This window comes from Protobothrops mucrosquamatus, unplaced genomic scaffold (assembly GCF_001527695.2).
Source record: "Protobothrops mucrosquamatus isolate PMUCROS unplaced genomic scaffold, P.Mucros_1.0 scaffold758, whole genome shotgun sequence".
In the NCBI taxonomy this organism is placed as follows: domain Eukaryota; kingdom Metazoa; phylum Chordata; class Lepidosauria; order Squamata; family Viperidae; genus Protobothrops; species Protobothrops mucrosquamatus.
The window spans coordinates 278,022-297,962 of record NW_015387028.1 but is presented as its reverse complement, the minus strand read 5'-3'; the positions used below and the strand labels follow the sequence as shown (position 1 = coordinate 297,962).

At 36.6% G+C, this 19,941-nt stretch overlaps 2 protein-coding genes across 2 annotated transcripts in view; both read left to right on the top strand.

Annotated features, from left to right (window-relative positions):
• TUT7 (terminal uridylyl transferase 7) overlaps nt 1–9,174 on the top strand; it is a 33,404-nt gene extending 24,230 nt beyond the window's left edge. Inside the window, exons 18-29 of the mRNA XM_015818527.1 lie at nt 112–215; nt 683–772; nt 852–965; nt 1,068–1,145; nt 1,524–1,701; nt 2,696–2,743; nt 2,845–2,936; nt 3,672–3,787; nt 4,413–4,738; nt 5,899–5,972; nt 6,173–6,236; nt 8,196–9,174. Of these exons, the coding sequence (XP_015674013.1) occupies nt 112–215; nt 683–772; nt 852–965; nt 1,068–1,145; nt 1,524–1,701; nt 2,696–2,743; nt 2,845–2,936; nt 3,672–3,787; nt 4,413–4,738; nt 5,899–5,972; nt 6,173–6,236; nt 8,196–8,263 (1,352 nt within the window). The 3' untranslated portion in view covers nt 8,264–9,174. The remainder of the gene's footprint in view (nt 1–111; nt 216–682; nt 773–851; nt 966–1,067; nt 1,146–1,523; nt 1,702–2,695; nt 2,744–2,844; nt 2,937–3,671; nt 3,788–4,412; nt 4,739–5,898; nt 5,973–6,172; nt 6,237–8,195) is intronic.
• A 3,029-nt stretch (nt 9,175–12,203) lies between these two features.
• ISCA1 (iron-sulfur cluster assembly 1) lies at nt 12,204–17,741 on the top strand. The gene is made up of 4 exons (XM_015818525.1): nt 12,204–12,348; nt 15,528–15,581; nt 16,622–16,727; nt 17,468–17,741. The coding sequence occupies exons 1-4, from the start codon at nt 12,268–12,270 to the stop codon at nt 17,614–17,616; spliced, it is 390 nt and encodes a 129-aa protein (XP_015674011.1). The 5' UTR covers nt 12,204–12,267; the 3' UTR covers nt 17,617–17,741.
• The last annotated feature ends 2,200 nt before the right edge of the window (nt 17,742–19,941 follow it).

Sequence of the window (19,941 nt, the reverse complement as noted above, 5' to 3'; positions counted from 1 at the left end):
CCTTAAATATGTTTTTGTAGATTAAGCTCCATTTTTTATTTAGTATGCTGGATTGTAAGTCTAGTATTGTCACTAAGTTCACTTGAAGTAAGTATTTTTGTACTTGCATAGGTTTACGAAACATCTTACCCATAACAACTGCTAAAGTGCCGATTGTCAAGTTTTTTCATGTCCGAAGTGGCCTTGAAGTAGACATCAGTCTGTATAACACATTGGTAAGAGCATTTACCAATTTGAAATGTAAATATTTCTTCAAATAACCATTAAGACGTTTTTATAAATAGGAACGGTCCATGGCTCCAAGGTAAAACAATTTTTCAATTTATATTTGAGTGTCATCATCATATGGACCAAAAACAAAATAGCAAGCAATGATATGGGCAGTTAACTAAAATTGAAAAGTCGGAAGATAAATATATCAGCCTTGTCTTTACAATATTTTGTGTCAGAATAGTCTGTGAAAATAGCTTAATGTAAAAATATGTCAGTCCCAAAGAAGCATATGATTTCCTGAAATGACTCATTTTAATGGCATATTTTAAAAATGAAGCTTTTCTACCATGTATCAGTCTAAAACTTGATAAACCTCTGAACAGCTTTCCATGACTGAATTTCTCATTTTACCTTTTCAGATCCTTCTGTAAAAGAAAAAGGGCTTACGCTTAGTCTTTGTTTTTTGCAGGCTCTGCATAACACAAGGCTCTTGTCTTGTTATGCCACAATCGATCCCAGAGTAAAATATCTTTGTTACACAATGAAAGTATTTACAAAGGTAAAGCAATCTCCAGATCTTATGGGGGAAAGTTCAAGAACAACCAAATCTTGAAGGTAATTTTTCTCTCTCACTCCAGATGTGCGACATTGGTGATGCATCCAGAGGCAGCTTATCTTCCTATGCATATACTCTAATGGTGCTCTATTTTCTTCAGCAGAGAAGTCCACCTGTTATTCCAGTTCTTCAAGAGGTGCAGTATATAATTGTTGTTTGTACACATCCATGTTTAGTTAAAAGAATTCAAAGGCTACCAGTTTAATGCTAACCTAATATTTAATACTTCTTTGTTTAGATCTTTAAAGAGCCAAAGAAACCTGAAATTCTAGTTGATGACTGGAATGTTTATTTCTTTGACAGAATAAATGAACTGGTGAGAATCTGACTGATTCAGGGCAAAACATTGTATGTATTCTTAAATTTTACATTCCTAAGATTTGCTGAATAAAAAAGAGGACAGCCTCAGCCTATATTATTAAACCCAGTGATCAGCTTCTGTACGGCTAAAGGAAATTAGTTAATAAACAGATTATTTCAGATTAGCAGATTTTACATTCAATGAAATCAGCCTTGTGCTTTTATGGGGCTTCAATTTTCATCCTAGAGTAGTCAAAAAACAGAAGAATACGTTCCTTTTGTGCACAGGTTAAATGTGTGTCTGTGCATAATAATTAAATTACATTTCCATTTTAAAATTTAACCACCTAAAAAAATGAGCAAAAAAGTGTTTTTTCCCCCCCTCTCTTTTCAGTCAGAGGATTGGTCAGATTTTGGTAAAAATAAAGAATCCATTGGTGAATTATGGCTAGGACTTCTACGTTTTTATACTGAAGAATTTGATTTTAAAGAGCATGTTATCTGCATCCGAAGAAAAAGTTTGCTTACAACATTCAAGAAACAGTGGACTTCGAAATACATAGTCATTGAAGGTATTTTATTGACATTTTAACATACAGATTTTTTTTTATTGCAAGGGCTTTATTGGATGAGTAGCTTCTATATGCATAAGAGTGTCTGACACTGGAATGAATGATATCACTATTCCACATTGAAGAAGGACATCAACTTAGCATTTTTCTGCAAGGTATTTCTCTTGATGTCCTTTATTAAGGTCACTGCTGACAGTCTATAAATGAGCTGCTGGATCCATTGCCATTGCTCTGCATGTTACATTGAACAAAGGGTGCAAAGAAGAAATGGTCTCTAACAAAATTAAGATGGGTATACAGCACATATCAGAGTTATTTTGTAGTACAGAATGGTTTTGTAGGGTACCTGAACTTCCCTTATGGTCTCTCTTATTCTTTCTGTGTCTCATAATGTACATAACTTTATGTAGAACTCTTGCAATCATTTCGTTCCTTTGAATTTTACAGATTAAATCACAGGGATCTGATGCTGACCCTGTCATACTTTTTCGTAGCTTTGTCTGCATAGCACTCTTCTTTCCATCCAGCCTAATCTATTCTAGGTTTCTGAGGGCAGATCCTAAAGTACATTTCACTGCTTTTTCCTTCTCCTTGCACTGGAATTTTCTCTTTATTCTCTGACTATATTGAATTCTAGTTCTTAACGAAGTTTGGATTGATAAAAAATGACTGAATATTATAATTGTCAACACTTTACTCATGTTAAATTTTTACATATACAGTATATCATTCTAGAATTTAGATATCACTCTCCATTTTTAGGACTGAGTGCATCTATCACACTGTGCCATACTATGGCCTATCAGCCATTGTTTATAACATGGGAATCAGATCATTATATCTTGCTAAATAAATTAATATTTAATACAATATGTGAATTCTATGTAGAGATGTCAAAGAGATACAAAGTTGTTCTGAAATACCCATTCAGTTGATAAGGCTAGTTTTAATGTTTTTCTATGGATTTTGCTAACATCTAATACTTGTTTTGCAGATCCTTTTGATCTGAATCATAATCTTGGAGCTGGATTATCAAGAAAAAGTAAGACATTTTGTCAGAATTATCGTACGTATACTTGCATCTAAGTATATATTGATTATTTTTGATTATACAGTTAATTATTTTTCTTTCAATTATTTTAGTGACAAATTTTATAATGAAGGCTTTTATAAATGGCAGGAGGGTATTTGGCACTCCAATAAGAGGATTTCCAAAAGAATATTCTTCAAAAATGGTGAGTATGTTAGGAAATTCATGACCCATTTGTCTTTCAAGTACTTTGTTAATGATGCTTTTTCTCAGTCAGTTTGTATACTTTTTATTGATGGAAGAAAATAAATACACATTTTAAATTAATGGATGGTTACTTAAAAGTGTGACCGTTATGATATAGTTTATAAATGAAATTACTGAAGAGATCTATGATGTTTTTGATAATAGAACTGCAATCTATATACAATATATTTTTAGGTACTTTAGAAACTAACATATCTTTACAAAGATATTGAAAGCTCTTATTTATCAGAATCATGTGTCTAAATATTTCCATGTCACAAATAGTGGATCTGTAACCAAATATTGCAGTTTTATTTTATTTAATACAATTTGCCCTGCAACATTTAATCAAATGTTAGCCATTTCAAGGTGAAATTAATTAGAAAACCAGAGATCTACTTTTATTTAGTTGCGTAAGATGTAAGTTGAATATAAGATCTTTTCTTCATAATATATACAGATAAGCATAAACAGTGTGTGTGATTGCATTTAAAAAAGGAAAGCTCTATATGAACTGGATCTAAAGTTGTAATTTTTGAGGTTTTTAGATGTTTTCTAGAGTCCTTACTGAAATAAACAATTTAAAATAAATACTAGCAGTCAGACTTAAGAAATAGGTTTTACTTATTGTGCTTTATGGACAATCATAGTGTCTTCAGATCTTAAAAGCTTACTATGTTTAATGCTTTGCTAGGAATATTTTTTTGACCCAGAAGTGCTTACAGAAGGAGAATTGGCCCCGAATGACAGATGTTGCAGAATTTGTGGAAAAATTGGACATTTCATGAAAGACTGCCCGATGCGGAGAAAGTAAGTTCGTTTTTCCTCAAGTGCAGAAATAATCTAATGATTAGAAACTCAAAAATATTTCCTCCATACTTTAATGCTGCATGTGGAAGATAGATGGTTTAAACCAGGGGTCTTCAAACTTGGCCCTTTTATGATTTGTGGACTTCAACTCCCAGAATTCCTCAGCCAGTGTGCCTGATTGAGAAATTCTGAGAGTTGAAGTCCACAAGTCATAAAAGGGCCAAGTTTGAAGACCCCTGGTTTAAAACATACATAGTATTCTGAAACTATGAATCCTCATAATTTGAAAATACTACTGTTACTGAAAAGATGGCATTAGATTGACCTAATGGAGTATTGCATACTGTATACAGTTGTTTTCATCAATGCCTTCAGTTTTGATTGAGGATCTTCCAAGTAAATTTATTTGGACATTTGAAAATACAAGTAATGCAGAAATAATACATTAAAAAATTAAAGGTGGGAACTGCAATTGCAAAAAAGACTAGTGAATGTGTTTTACTGTTAACTCCAAGAAGTGCAGTAGGAGAAAGGAATCCAGCACATTTTAAAGTGATTTGCTATAGTACACTTCTCGGGTTTAAATTTCATAAAAGAAAAATTATTTCAATCAACATTGTTATAGATCCCGAAGACGGCATGATAGTGAAGATCCTAAAAACCAAAGATACACAGAAAATAAAGAAAAAAGAAGTAAAGATGAAAAAGAAACCCCAGTTAAAACTACAGAAAGAGAAGTGTTGCTAAAGGATGGAAAGATGCAAATATGTGCGCCCAACAAAAATAAACCAGGAAGAGGAGCAATGGAAATTGGAAAAGAGAAATCTCCCAAGCCGATGGGAGAGAAATGGAAGCGGCAAGAAGATAGAGATTTAAGAGAAAAACGTTGTTTTATTTGTGGAAGGGAAGGACACATAAAAAAAGAATGCCCACAGCACAAAGGAGGTGCAGGTATGAAATTTAGGTCCAGTCCAATGCTACTAATGGATGTTTTACTCTATATTCGTCAGGATTAAGCTGATTACCTCAACGATCTTATCTTTCTAAAGCTATGATTTGGATCTAGAACAGTGCAGAGATTAACACTCAGCATGAGAGTTTGGGATTGAGAGCTGCAGACAAAAAGGGAAGTCATTGAAAATCAGCTGGAAGGAATGTCTAGTCAGCAAATTTAAGTGCCCTTTGCTGTACATAAGTTAATGTAAGGAATGAAAGTAATTGAAATTCATTTCCATTTATGAAACAAGGGTTCTGGATATAACCCTTGACACTGAAACACTTCTAGTAGAAAAGAAAGAAATAGTTTAAAAAATGATGTTTATATTATAAAAACACAATTTAACTGTAGCATTTGTTTAAGGGACTGTTCAAGTAGAGGGGACGGCTGTTATACCCAGATAACATTATTTGCATAATTATATCAGTATAATGACATTGTTAATGCAAATAATAAAAATAGAAATAATGGAAATCGTGTCATTTGCTTACTTGGGGTAGAAGTAAGTAAGAAAGTAAATCATGGAGACTAGTTTGGATATAACATAAGAGAGTTTATTTCAGGTGTATTGTCTCTGTGCAAATTTTCATTGTTGTGTCCTAGGATTGGTAAAATATTAAATCAAGATTTTGCCTCCCCTAGTAACTTTTTAAATTTTTCAGTTTGCTACTTGAGAATTTTACCTTCACCCCAAAAAAAGTGCTTAACCTTTGGATTAAGGAAAGAGAGAGTAGTGAAAGGGAGGGAAATTTTCAGTAGGAAAACTGCAAGAGTAAAGATTAAGAACTCTGCCCCTTCCCTTTGTTTCAAATTGTAACTAGCAATTTGTTCAGGTAAACCAAACAAAAACCAATAGACCTCTTTTAAAGGATAGCCTTCCAAATGTTGCACTTTATTTGTTTAGTTTTGTCTTAGCATATTGCACGAATGCGATTATTATGAGATGTAAGCTATCAATAAAGACAAAGGCAGTGTGTAAATTCAGACAATTATGTAGGTAACAAACCATGGTTTAACAATGAATCAGGTCTTGGGAGCTGATTTTTGACTGAGGTCAAAAGTATTTGACATGAAACTTTTTCTTTTTAACAAACTATAATTTTAACTTTATAAGGTGTTCTGGTGTTAGAAAATCCATGTGGGACCCCTTTATCCAGTGCTGTTAAACACTCTGGTCGATTAAATCAGGTAAATAATGTATCAATTTTTTTTAAAAAAATAAGATTAGCTTTTATTTTAGTACATGATAAAATTCATAGTACATCATTCCAAACAGAATACCTATTAAGATATCCAATATTAAGATATTGCAGGGTTATGTTTCTGTTATATTGTATATTAACTGCCTCCAGATGTTTGTTCATGCTTTTTCTTATCTATTTTTAAAGGGACTTTCTCCACAGGAAGACAAAAAGAATCAGAAAGGGAAACTACTTTTGGGTCCCCAGTCAGGTTTGTAAATTAAGCTTTTTTTTAATGCAAACCTTACTGTCCAAGAAATGATACAGAATGTAGTTATTAAAATAGATGAAAAAGTATCGCAGATTTTTTTTCCCCCGCAATGATTTATGTAAGCTCCTTGCCTTGGTGAATGGCTAAAAATTTGGGATTGGCGTTTTCAACAGCATCCCTCTACCCAGTTCTTTGGGTCAGGTTGAGGGGCTGTTCCAGCTCTCAGAATTTTTGACGAGCAATATGGGGGCTGCAGCATGTGGAAGGAACAAGAGAATCTATTTCTGCCTTTTTTCCTACATGAATGGCTTTTAGGATCCAACCCAGTAGTCTGAGCAGAATTGTGCATCATGTGGTCAATATACAGATGTTGTCATTGACATTTTCTTATACTAATGAAAAGAGGCAGTGCTTTTCAAGATACATTTGTCATTTGCTGATCTGCATTAAAAGCAATACATTTGTGTTTTACCTTAATGCAGAGATACTCTATGTACAGTATGTATGGGGTTGAAACTCCTATCAGTTCCAGCCACCATAACTAGGGGTGAGGAGTGATAAAAATTGCAGCCCACCATCTCAATCACATTGCCTACACCACATTTCAGTATGTAGTTGCTTCCCAATTATACATCTTTGTCCTTGGCTGTCCAAGTGAAACTATTGAGACTTTTTTCCCAGAGTCTGGATGGGAAGAACAGGTTGTAGCTCAACCCTGCCAATACTGAGTGGTTATAGGGTTTTTAGATTCCCTAGATCCAAGAACTGGAATATTTTCACCTTTGGTTCTACATGAGGTGGCATTAACTCGTTCAGACTTGATATGCAACCTGACAATTCTCTTGGACTTACAGCTCCTGCTTAAAGAGCAAGTGGTAGCTGTGGCCAGGAGAGCCTTTGCAGAACTTTAAGCTGCCCTTAAAGACCACCATTCTAGACCATCAGTTGATCCAGAATGCAGCAATGTAGGTAATTGTGGTTGCTTCTTGTAAGGTTCACGTGCCACTGTTAACTTTGCAAGTTGCACTACTGTCCAGTATGCTGATAATCAGTGTGCTGATTATTACCTTTAAAGCCCTATATGGCATAGTTATCTGAATGATTGATTTCTCCCAAGTACATCTACCTGCCCCACAGATTCTGACAAGGGGGACATGCTCCAGGTTCCTTCATTTAAATCTTGTTAGAAAACATGTCTTTTTTATTGTTACTCCTGTTCTCTGGAATGAAGTCCTTCCCTTCTGCCCACCCCGATATCTGACATGCCCCCGTTTTGTTCGCCTTTAGGAAAGTTTTTTTCAGACTTGGTTATTAGATTTGCATTTTTTATTACAAAAAAACACACCTTTCTATGTCCTACAATAAGGCACACAAGTTTCATGAATACGAAATGTCCTGTACCTTTGGGTTGAATGTTCCATGCCCAAAAAAGATATTTAGGAATACATAAGGGTGCTGTATTGCACTGAAATGTATAGAAGAGAAATTGGATGCCCTACCTTGTACAACTACAGCAGAGACACCAGTGCATATAATCAAGTTTGAACGGGTGGATGAGTGAGTTTGGTTGGCTGGTTTTAAACATGATTTTAAAGGGCAATTTTTAATTGGCTATTTTTAACAAAATGAATTCATTACAGAATTAACCCTCACGCTAATTAAATAAATGTATATTCAGATTGTGCCAAAGATCTTGCACAGACAAAAAGGACTGTATCTTAAAGTGGAAGCAATGTTCTTCTGCGAGAAACACGAAGTTTGAGATTACAAAAGAGCTACTGCGAATAGCGTAGAAATTGGACAGTGATTTGAAGAAGGGTATTTACTTCAGCTTTACCGATGTTCCATTTCTCCTGAGTTATGAAGAACTGACTTACCCTTGGGGGAAAGTTTTTTAAAATGCTGTTTATAACTTTATTCTTGATGTCTTCATTTTGAGCTTTTTGTCTCCCTATATAGGCAGCCTTTCCAGTAAATACATGACTCAGGGAAAAGCTTCACAGAAGAGACCCCAACAAGATTCTTGAGAAACTGAAGCAATCTTTCAGTTGCAATACAGACCATCAATTTCCTTCAGAAAAGTTTCTTTTATAGGCGTTGGGTTCACAAAACAGCAGCAGAAACTGTCTTTGACATAAATCTAGAGAAAACACCTTTTATTTTAATTAAATTGCTAAAGTTACAAAGGCAATGAATTTTAATGTTTGTTCATACCATGAATCCTTGCTCTAAATAGGTTTGAGCATTTTAATAGAAAATCATGTTTGTATTTACTAGGTAAAACATGTAGATCAGGGAAATCCTTCACCCAAATCACTTCTAAGACTTTCTACATTCAGTGTGAATGTCTGAGTGCACTTAAATGATGTGCAAGCCAAATATAATGTCACCTTCAAAATATTATTTTTGAAGAGTAAAAAGGGTATTTATTAATGTTGAACATTGATTCCTTGTGTAAAAGTGTTTGGAATATTTCTGGACTGCTACTGCCATATTTGCAAATATTTTAAACTGCGGACAACTAAAACATGGACATTAAGTAAATTTTTATGTAAAAATCTTTGTGGAAAGCAGTGCCAATGAGTGAATTTTTCCCTTCTATTTTATTATGATTGCTATGCTGCTGTCCTTTCTGTACAGAGAGAGTGAGAAGCAAATTAGTTATGTTTGCTGCTGCTATGATTATTTCCCATTGTCCACAACTTGAAAAAATTCCTCTAAGGAAACAAAAGGGAGTTAAAACAAAGGAACACATTTCTGCTTTATTGAAAACTAAACATGAGTGTGCTGGGCAAGGATTTACTTTTATATCATCCTCATCCTCATCAAAGTTTTATGTCAGAATTTTTTTCAGATGATGCAGTACAGCCTTTCCAGGAGAAAATATACAGCAAAAACATAAGACACTGTTATTTATGACCTTGGAAATAAAACAGTCAAAAGAAAACTTTAAATTTCTACCTTTTTTGTGTTGCACGATTGGGTTATCTAACTACTGTTCAGAATTTTATATGTGCATACAAACTTTTCATCCATTTTTCATTCAGAAGTTTACTCAAGATATCTAACAAGTGATTAAAAAAAATGATACACATTTTTAAATATACAGAATAAAATAACATTAAAGTTGGCATACAGCTTTGTTGAAATCCTCTGTTCTAATAAGAACTCTCAAAAGTAGCTTCTGTTCTTTTAAAAAAATCCATGTAAGTACACTTTGCATAGATAAATTAATTTGACACATCAGAATTTGAAATAAGTATCAGATGCATGTTGAAGATTAAAATGCACATAAAAGCAAGGAGGATAGAAACATCAATTATTTTTATTCATTTTCAAATGATCACTTGGGTGAAATAATGATTTTAATAAAATGCCATTTTCTCAAGGACTTTTACTAAAAGAAAATACCAAATTAGCCAAAGGCAAAATTGGATTTCGCTTACCGGGGGAGATAAAGACACCCTAGGATATCTACAACTATTTATTGAAACACTAGCAAATAAACAGTATCATCAGGGACCTGATCATAATGATTGCATGATCAAAAACAAGAGGCTGGAAAATACGTGCTGTTTTGCCTATCGTCTTAAAAGTAACTTATCCCAGGTCCATGAAGAGACACTACAAAGAAGTCTACAGGTAGAAGAAACACTTTAAAAACACTAGCATTGCACAGTCAGTTATTCCATCACCAAACGCAACGCTGCAAATTAAAAAACACCTCAAATATTCAGGGTTTACTTCAGTTTACAGTCGACTGAACTGAAGAGAAAGAAATATTTGTTTATCATGTCTAAAGCTCTAACATAAAATATGGATGGAAGTGCATGTTCTCTTTCCCAAATAAGACAACATAATACTCCAGTTGGTTAAAGACAACATCCAGAAAGGCTGTGAAACACGAGAAAACTTAAAGCTAGTTTTTGGAAGAAGATCAGGGACAATGAAGCAGTGTTTGAAATAAACCAATATGCCTGAAAATACAGAATGCAATTATATGCTGGAAACTATCTTGAATTAAAATGTTTCCATTATAGTGATGCAGATGTGAGCTTTTATAGGAAACCTGGGTTCTGCCTTCCAACCTAGTACGTCTTTCCAAGTTACAAGGAGGAGACTTTCCTAACCATTTAACTGTGGTTACAAGCCAGCTAGTAATGTGAAGATTGCGGGCAGGAGTCAGCCAGTCACTCCCTATTTGATGCACGTTTCCTGAAATCTTGGATCATCCCCTCTCCTGGAATTAGAAATGACCCTTCCAGCACAAGCAGTTGGCCTTCCAATCTGTGCCTCTCAGTAGGACTTTGGTGGTTCAGTTGTAAACCGTGACTCAATTGTCCCTTTGGAATACAGACCCCTTCATGGCCTCTTAGAAAGTTATACAGGGTTTGGTAAGTAGGAATTATTCCTCTCAGGATTGTCAGAAGCAGCAATAAGATCAATGTAACAAAAATAGGGGAAATTTTGAGAAGTTATTTATTAAATACTAGCTGTACCCGGCCACGGGTTGCTGTGGCTCAGTCTGGTTAAATGGAAAAGAAAGAAAAGAGAAAGCGCACGTTTGTAATATGTTTATGTCCAACAGGTGACGCTGTTTTTCCAAAAAAGCATGTTTTTACCTGTCACAGGTGTGACATCTATATAATAGTAGGTATATAAAAACACGCGCGTATTCGAATGCAACGTTGTGTCAAAATTTCAAAGCAATCGGTGAAGGACTTTCGGAGATTTAAGATTTTGAACAAACGAACATTTACATTTTTATTTATATAGATAAATGTATAAATGTTGTATATGTTAACGAAAGGGGTGATAAATCTAAAGTGGTTGCTTCAAGCTCAGGAGAAATACAGAGAGGTACGCTTGACCTGTGGTCCTCCAGGATGGGAAGTGCTTGAGACCGCGAGCAATCAGATCCTTTTTCATCGGATGGGATTGTTTGGAATGCCAAGAAAAAAGGAGCAGAGGAAAAAATATATCCTAGAGCAGGGGGGAAAGAGCTGTCTGCCTTGCATGTAAGTTCTCCGTATTATGTTTCTCAGTGGGGAAAATGGGATTCTTAAAACCCACCTTCGGGTGGCACTTCTGGATTCTACTTACAGCTGGGAAATGAGGCCATTACAAGATTAAACTGAATAAATGCAATTCGAGTCCAAGCCGTTTTTAACTTTTCACATTTAACTTTTTACAGTTGCGACGCCTTTCTTAAACTGCTGAGCAAATTCTTCGTGAATGCGGTTCCCAGGGTTCCCAGATTATGACCAGGAGCCTCGCTTGTTTCTGCGAGCGTGGGAATCATAATCCCGACATTTCCGGAGCTCATTCCGCTGGGGATTGATTGCCTAACCTCGTCTGCCGATTAGAAAGAAATGTGTTCCCAGGGGAGTCCCAAGCGAGCAGGATTATAGCCATATATCCGACGAAGTTCAGTTGGAAAGAAATAGGAAGAACTCCATTAAAACGGGCGAGAAACAGGTTGCTCTCTTTTCGGTGTTTTTTTTTTTTTAGCTATCACATTCCCTTAACACAGTGTTTCTCAACCTTGACCATTTTAAGGCATGTGGACTTCAACTCCCAGAATGCCACAGCCAGCAATGCTGGCTGTGGAATTCTGGGAGTTGAAGTCCACATGCCTTAAAATGGTCAAGGTTGAGAAACACTGCGATGGTTTAACATAAAAAGGTTCGCTCTACGTACATCTGACATTCCACCGGGAGCCCCCTCAGTTTCCCAGCCTTCTCCCGAACCCACCCACGACAAAAGAGGACCGTCCGCGGACGGTTGGCTCGACTCTTGCGATTGGGTGGCCTTGCAGAAAAGGGCGGAGAGACCCAACCTCTTCAGGAACTGACCCGCCCACCCAGAATACCGAGTGGCGCGCGATACACCCAATAGCGGCGAAAGCTCTCGAACAACAACCGCCTCCCTCCCTCCCTCGCTGACGCCACCAACGCGCCTGGCTTTGCGTGGCTTCGACCGCTGGGTGCATGGACTACATTGGAGGACGCGGCTGAGGTGGGCGGGGGTCATGGCCTCCTCCATGGTCCGAGCCACGGTCCGGGCTGTGAGCAAGCGGAAGATCCAGGCCACCCGAGCAGCCCTCACGCTGGTCAGTCTTCGGGGGAGTTGCACCGGGCAGCCGAATCTGTCGCTCGCTGCAGAGCGGGCTTGAGGCTCTGGGCGGGGGGGGGAGGGCTACCGGTTGGTAAACAAGCGTGCTGCGCAGGCGTGCCGTTGGAGCGGGCGGAGGGTCCCCAGTGATGGTCTGGCGGGGATTGGTGCAGCCGCTTTTCCGGAAGCCCCCCCCTTTTTTGTTCCATCTGCCTCCCCCCCCCTTTTTTCCGTTCTTCTATATATGCCTCATCTGCTTTCCACCACGGGCAGAAACATTCGCTAGGTCAGTGTTTCTCAACCTTGACAATTTTAAGGCATGTGGACTTCAACTCCCAGAATTCCACAGCCAGCATTGCTGGCTGTGGAATTCTGGGAGTTGAAGTCCACATGCCTTAAAATTGTCAAGGTTGAGAAACACTGCGCTAGGTAAAAAGTGTTTCCAGACGCAGTACGGGTAGTCCTCAGCTTACCACCACAGTTGAGCCCCAAATTTATGTTGCTCAGTGAGAAATCTGTTAAAATCTCTAAAAAAAAAACAAAACCATGCCAAAGATAATGAGAATCTGTTAAGCGCGCTTTGCCCCATTTTACGACTATTCTTGCCGCGTTTGTTAAGCGAATTGCTGCAGTTGTTAAATTGGTAACATGGTTGTTAAGTGAATCTGGCTTCTCCATTGACTTTGCTTGTCAGGAGGTTGCGAAAGGGGGATCACCTGACCACAGGGATGCAGCCACAGTCGTAAGTGTGAAAAACGGTCGTAAGTCACTTTTATCAGTGCCGTTGTAACTTCGAACAGTCACTAAGTGAATTGCAGGATTACCTGTACAGTATTGCTTCTGGTGAACTGTTGCCATCGTGCAGCTGGTGGGAGATGAGCTTCACAGCTTTTCATTATTTTGTTACCAGAGGTTATGAGAGGGAGAAATGTAGCACTGGAAGCTTTTGTAGTGATACTTTTTTTTCTGCTGTAAACCAAGGCTTGTCAGTTTATTGTATCTCAACTGAGATTCCCCAATATTGAAGATTATAGAGCTGGAAAATAACTTTTATGCCACTGTGTTTTCTGTAGTTGCCCACCTCCTTTTAAAAAAAAAATTATAGAGAAATACATGAAAGGAATTTATATCAGGGTGAAAACACAAATGCCTCTGTGTAATTTTCCTGTTCTGGTCTTCAATATAAATTATGGAACAGATTATTATATTTTATTGCCACACAGCTTTATTGTGTGTAATGATGGGCATCAACTACTCCTCCAAGCATTGGGTAGTACAAGTAGTCCTCGACTTACAGTAAACAATTTATTTAGTGACTTTGAAGGTTACAAGACCACTGGAAAAAGTGACGTGATCGGTTTACACACGTACGTAGGACTGTTGCAACATCCCCATAGTCACAGGATTAAAATTCAGGCACTTGGCAACTGGCATGTATTTATGACAGTTGCGCTTTCCCGGGGTCATGTGATCACCATTTGTAAACTTCCAGGTTGGCTTCTGAATCAAAGCCAATAGAGGAAGTCAGATTCACTTAACAACTGCAGTGATTCATTTAACTGTGGCAAAAAGATCATAAAATGGGGTGCAACTCATTTAACTGTCCTGCGTAGCGATGAAAAATATGGGCTCAATTGTGGTCGTAAGTTGAGGACTACTTGTATATGAGAACAAGCTGTTTAGCTAGAAATGAACGTATTCCTAGGTATTGGGGGCCAAGCACAGTAAAGCTTTCAGTCTTCTGTGCATAAAACCAGCTCTGTGGTGTTCAGTTTTATCTCAATGGAGAAATGGTTAAATATTCTGAATGTATTGAGATCTGAAATAGTATGATTTATATTTTCATAAGCAAAACTAACCCTGAGAACTTTGGGATCATGTCTACATAGTTTTCTTGAACAATGTGACCAAAGTGGTTTGCTCCTGCTTTCTTCTGGAGTAGTTTTCCAATTTCCCAATCTATCCCAAGCCTTCTAAACTGCTGGAGATCTCCCTCCCTGGTACTGTACTAACCAGGCCAAGCCTGCTTAGCTTCTCAGATCAATCAATCTCATCTGGAAATCATTAAATGTTATTTAAATATGATAGCCATACATAATCTTAGGCAATATTTTCTTAAAATATTATAAATATTGACCATCCAAGAGCACTTCCTTTATATTTTTAAATGATTAAAAGGAATATAATTTTATTTTTTATTTTATTTTTTAACGAGTCTTCATTATTTTTAAAGATAACTCCAGGTTTTGAGCCTTCCTCCTCCTGTTTTCCCCACAACAGCCCTATGAGGTGGGTTGCGCTAAGAAAGTATGAGTGGCCCAAAGTCACCCAGTCGGGTTTCATGTATAAAATTATAATGAACAAAAAAACGTAATATTAGCATGTCCAAATAGCTGTTAGATGGACTTACAGTTATTTCTGAGTTATAAACCTTGTAAGAGGTTTTTCCATGTGTCAAATCAATGTTTGATTGCAAAATGGGACTCTTCCCGTAGACCCGTCTCCCCACCTCCACCGCATTACATTAATGACAAACTACACATGCAACTATATATAAATAAGTGTAATTCAAAAGAGATGTTACTGGAATGTTGGGAAGCCTAATTATTATTCCTCTCACAGGTTGGAATAATAGGTGTATCTCTAAAAAACCCATGCCAAAGATAATGAGAAGCTGAAAAACAGGGCTGAATTCAGATTCTGCCAAGAGATTATTTTAGATTACTGTGCCGCATAAAGATGAATAGATAGCAGCTGAGAAATGTTAGTATCATTTTTAGTTCAACAAAACAATTGACGTTAAAAGAAACTCTTGATTCTATTCTTCCCTAAACATTCAAGTGTAATTATTCTCTCACTACTTGTAGTTTTCTATGAATAAAAAGGACAAAATAGAACATACAATCCAATATTTGTATATTGTCTATAACATTTTTGTTTTAGAGTAAGAGGTTATTTTATTACATCTGAAGAAAGTTAGAAGTCATTATATATATATTTCTCCCCCCCCTTTTGTTTTCTTGTCGCTTCCCACCCCTTTGATCCCCTCTGTCTTTCTTTTAATCTTTTTTTTCCTTTTTTTTAATTTGTATTTTATCTTTTTGGTAACTTAATAAATTTGCTTTAAAAAGGTGCAATTGATGAGTCATGTAACACAAATTTCTTAATACCTTTCAGACTCCATCTGCAGTGAATAAGATAAAACAATTGCTAAAAGACAAACCTGACCACGTAAGTAGTGCTAGATGGTATTCCAGGCATTATTTGATGTTCAGGAGTGCATCACAATCTGCTAATGGGTATTGCTGTAGCCAGTCACCAGTATATTATAGTTGATGGGAACGTGATTGAAACAGGAAAACGTTTTGTTTCAAATCCAGAACAAACCATTGCAATCTAGACGTTGGGCCAGATCATTTTGAACTTGCAAAAGTTCTGCAAAACCAATCCTCAGAACACTCCTATTATGGCACTCTGATTTTGCATTACTCAAACAAAACATCTTGGCAAGCAACTATGGAAACACCCTCTTTCTCCTCAGCACTTCTAGCCTGACGTGGGTTCAACCCACCTTACCAGCCCTCTTCTCTCATTCACTGCTGCTGGCTGGTCCCACTAGTCAGCCCACCTCAACCTTCCCATATCTTTCCCAGTTGCTTCTCCTAGTTGCTCACGTCTCTCACATATTTATTCAACCAAATCTGCCTGCTCCATCTTCCTAGCAGGTTTGCTTCCTCCTCTCTCGCTCCCCAAATCCCTTTTATGTGAATAAAAAAAATCCCAATTTCATTCTGTGTACAAATCAAAATAGTCCTGATTCATTAGGTCACTGATCCTAATATCCTAAAAGGTGGCCAAAATTGACTTAATTTAGGTGAACATATTCTAGTCATGTCCCATTTGGGCAATTGTTTTCTATGAGACTTACAGTAGAGTTTTGCACAACCCTACTCAAAAATAAATGACACTTAGATCAGGGGTCCTCAACCTTGGCAACTTTAAGACTTGTGAACTTCAACTCCCAGAATTCCTCAGCCAGCAAAGCTGGCTGAGGAATTCTGGGAGTTGAAGTCCACAAGTCTTAAAGTTGCCAAGGTTGAGGACCCCTGACTTAGATTGAAAGGACTCAGAATCTGTGTGTATGGCTGATTTGCCCTAAAACTTTATACTATTCAAATTACGATAAAAGCGTTGGGACAGTAATTCTGGCACTTGAGAATTGTTGGCTTCATGCAAAAAATGTTTCTAATAATTTAATATTTATATTTCAGGTAGGAGTGAAAGTCGGTGTGCGCACAAGAGGTTGTAATGGCCTGTCCTATACACTAGAATATACAAAATCAAAAGGGGATTCTGACGAAGAAGTAGTACAAGATGGTAAGTGTACTCGGGATAGTAAGACTGCAAAAGTCATTGCAAATTCTAACTTCTGACTAAATCTATTTGCAGTGTGTAAAATAGAATCGACAGAATTGAATGTGTGTAGCACTTCAGATTCAAAGGCCAAAAGGTGCTTCAGAGCACATAGGGATGGGCAGAGCAGCTCTTTAGTCAGCCATGCCTTTGTTCCCAGGTGTGCCTTCTGCAGCTGTCCAGGGAAAAGACACATTTAGCTTCAGGTGTTGCTGCCAACAGGTGCTAGATTTGTGACCTCATGCTCTCACCAAAGAACATCCCTTTGGCTTTTAAATCCAACATGCTGAATAACCAGATCAATAAGAATAATTTTTATTTATATCCCGCCTTTCTGTAGAATATTGACAGAGGTTGATTCTCTCCTTTAAGCGAACATGGTGCTTTTACCATGAAATCAATGACTGACTAAAGGTCCAGTAATTTACTTGTTTATTTTTATGACTAAGTCTGCCTACTTTTGAATGTTTAGCCTCATACACATTTGGAAAAATACCAAAAAAAAATTATCAGTATAGCTTGCAGAGTACATCACTGAATAAGTGCAAAGCAAGTAGTATTTAAGGAATATCTATAACCTATTGAATATTTGTTGGCCTGTAGTGAAATATATGAACTACATTGTAGCAATATTTTGTGTAGTAAAAAAAAAAAGCCTGTTGTATGCTAAATCTTTCAAAATCTCTTTTTTTCTCTTTAAAAAGGTGTCAGAGTGTTTATTGAAAAAAAAGCCCAACTTACACTTTTAGGAACTGAAATGGACTACATAGAAGACAAACTGTCCAGTGAATTTGTTTTCAATAACCCAAACATCAAAGGAACCTGCGGCTGTGGAGAAAGCTTCAATATTTAAATGGCCAGGACTAATTCCATGACTTTTAGCAATGTAAAAGCAGCCAGTTTTCGTGTGTTTTTCAAGTATATAGACTTTGTAAGATAGTGGGCTTGACACAAAATAAAACTGCTGCATTTTGAAAATATAATCTGTGTGTTCAGTTCCCTCCCCCCCCTTACTAAAACTTAAAGTGGGATAGAATGAAAGGTGGTTTGTTTGCAAAAAGTCTACAGTATTGCATAAGAATTCATAATTTGGTTTACAGCAAATTCTATTTTGTAGGAATCCACTCTTAGCAGTCGTGTTAATTCTTCACAAAATTAAAAAAAGTTTCTGAAAAAAGTTCCATAGACTCAGATTTCCACTTAATATATTTTGAATAGAAAGACTTATACTTCTCTGTGTATTATAGTATCTAAATATTGTTCATTATACTTTAAAGCAAAAGGCAATCGCATAGCAAAAATGTTCAGTGTTCCCTGTTTAAATGTTTTATAAATCTTTGAAAAATTAATTTGAATTCTGATAGGCTTGTGAGATTATATAACTTGAAGTGATTAATCCCTTTTAAGCAGGTAAACCTTTTTTTTTTTTTTAACCAGAAAAGCCAACAGTGTTTTCAACAATCTTATAGTATGAATGTAGCAAACAGTAGTAACAGAGAATTCTGTTTGGGGAAGAAGAAGAAAAGATCATGAAAGCAACTGACAGTAAATTCTGCATTGTATTTACTAATTCATAGAGAATACATTTTCTCTAGTGGAGTAAATAATTTTATTATCATGCAGCAAAATTAAATTATTGAGCACCACAATTTTGTTAACTAATGGCAATTTATGATTCGACTTTAACTTTGTTAAAAACTGAATAAGAAGTCATTTTGCTTGAGAAAAAGCTTGAATTGTGCTGACAACTTAGAGAGTAATTTTACAAATATATTGTGTATTCATGTAATAATCTTGGATGAAATTTAAGACTCATCTGCATAATTTTATGATTCAAGAAGTTACACTTTTACAAAGTTTAGTGTTCTTTTTACTTATTAGGGTTTTTTCCCAATCAAGTAAATGTTTCCAAAACTCTCTCATGGTAAGATAGCAATTATCTTACATGGTCAGACATTCACACTAGCCTTAGGATGGGAGGAGGAGGAAAATGTTATATGAATGATATATGTCACATGTTACAGCACAAGATTACTACTCCAGTAACTTTATCAGTTGCTACAGCTCTGCTTTTCAGATACTTGCACTTAAGTGAAACACTGGGGAACAAATCCATTTGAAAACAGTTCAACAGCTGGAACAAACTGCTTTGGTAAGGTGTAAAATGCTTTGCATGGCAGATTTGACATGCTGCTGCTTATAAGATGTTTGAGTACAAGAAGAAAAATCAGCTTAGTCTGGACAGAGTTTGGCATGCTGAATTTTCAGCTCCTACAAACATGGGTTGCCTGGGTTATAGTTATTGATAAAATCTCTAAGAATATAATCATTAATATGCATAATATTGTTTTCACTTTGCAAAAATGGGTTTAAGTATTATTCCATGCTGAAAACAGCTATGCTATGTGATTAATGGTTATGAAAAGGATTTGAATGTAGCTAACACCATGTAAGAAACTTACGGATTTTTTTTCTTAGAAGCGTTTTGTTTTTTTCTTGATTCATAAGCTATGTGAATGAAACTCCCAGTTATGAAAATACAACGTACTGTTATTGAATACCTAACGCACAATTATGAAATACATTTATACTAGTAATAATTTATGAATGTGTCTTTATTGATCATCTGTTATGTGTACCATAATGTAATTAAAAATGTAATAAATTATCTTTTGGTGATCATGGTATATATATTTGTAGCAATTCCTAAACAAACCATAAATGAGAATTCTACTTTACCTTCCTAACTTCAAAATAGATTATTACATTAAAAAGACACGCTTTCCAGGTCAAGCTTGTCTTCCAATTACCCTGTACATGCAGTTTCCTTGTTGCTTCCTTGTGGGATATTTTTTTAATTTCCCAGTCCAGCTTATAGTTCTGAGATTACCTAGTGGTCTCCCATTGAAGTCCTATCCTAACATTGCTAAGTTATTTGGATCACTGTAATTTAGCTAGATATTGCCATATGTGATAATAGGCACAGCCTACATCAGTGATGGCGAACCTTTTAGAGACCGAATGCCCCAAAACTGGCCCCACCCCCACTGTGCCCCCCCATCCCCTGCCTCGCCTTCCCACAGGACCACTCACCGCCTCCAGGGCCCGCCGCACATCGCCCAGGCAGCCCAGCAGCGCTATGGCAGCCACACCCTCTGCCCGCGCCCTGCAGCAACAA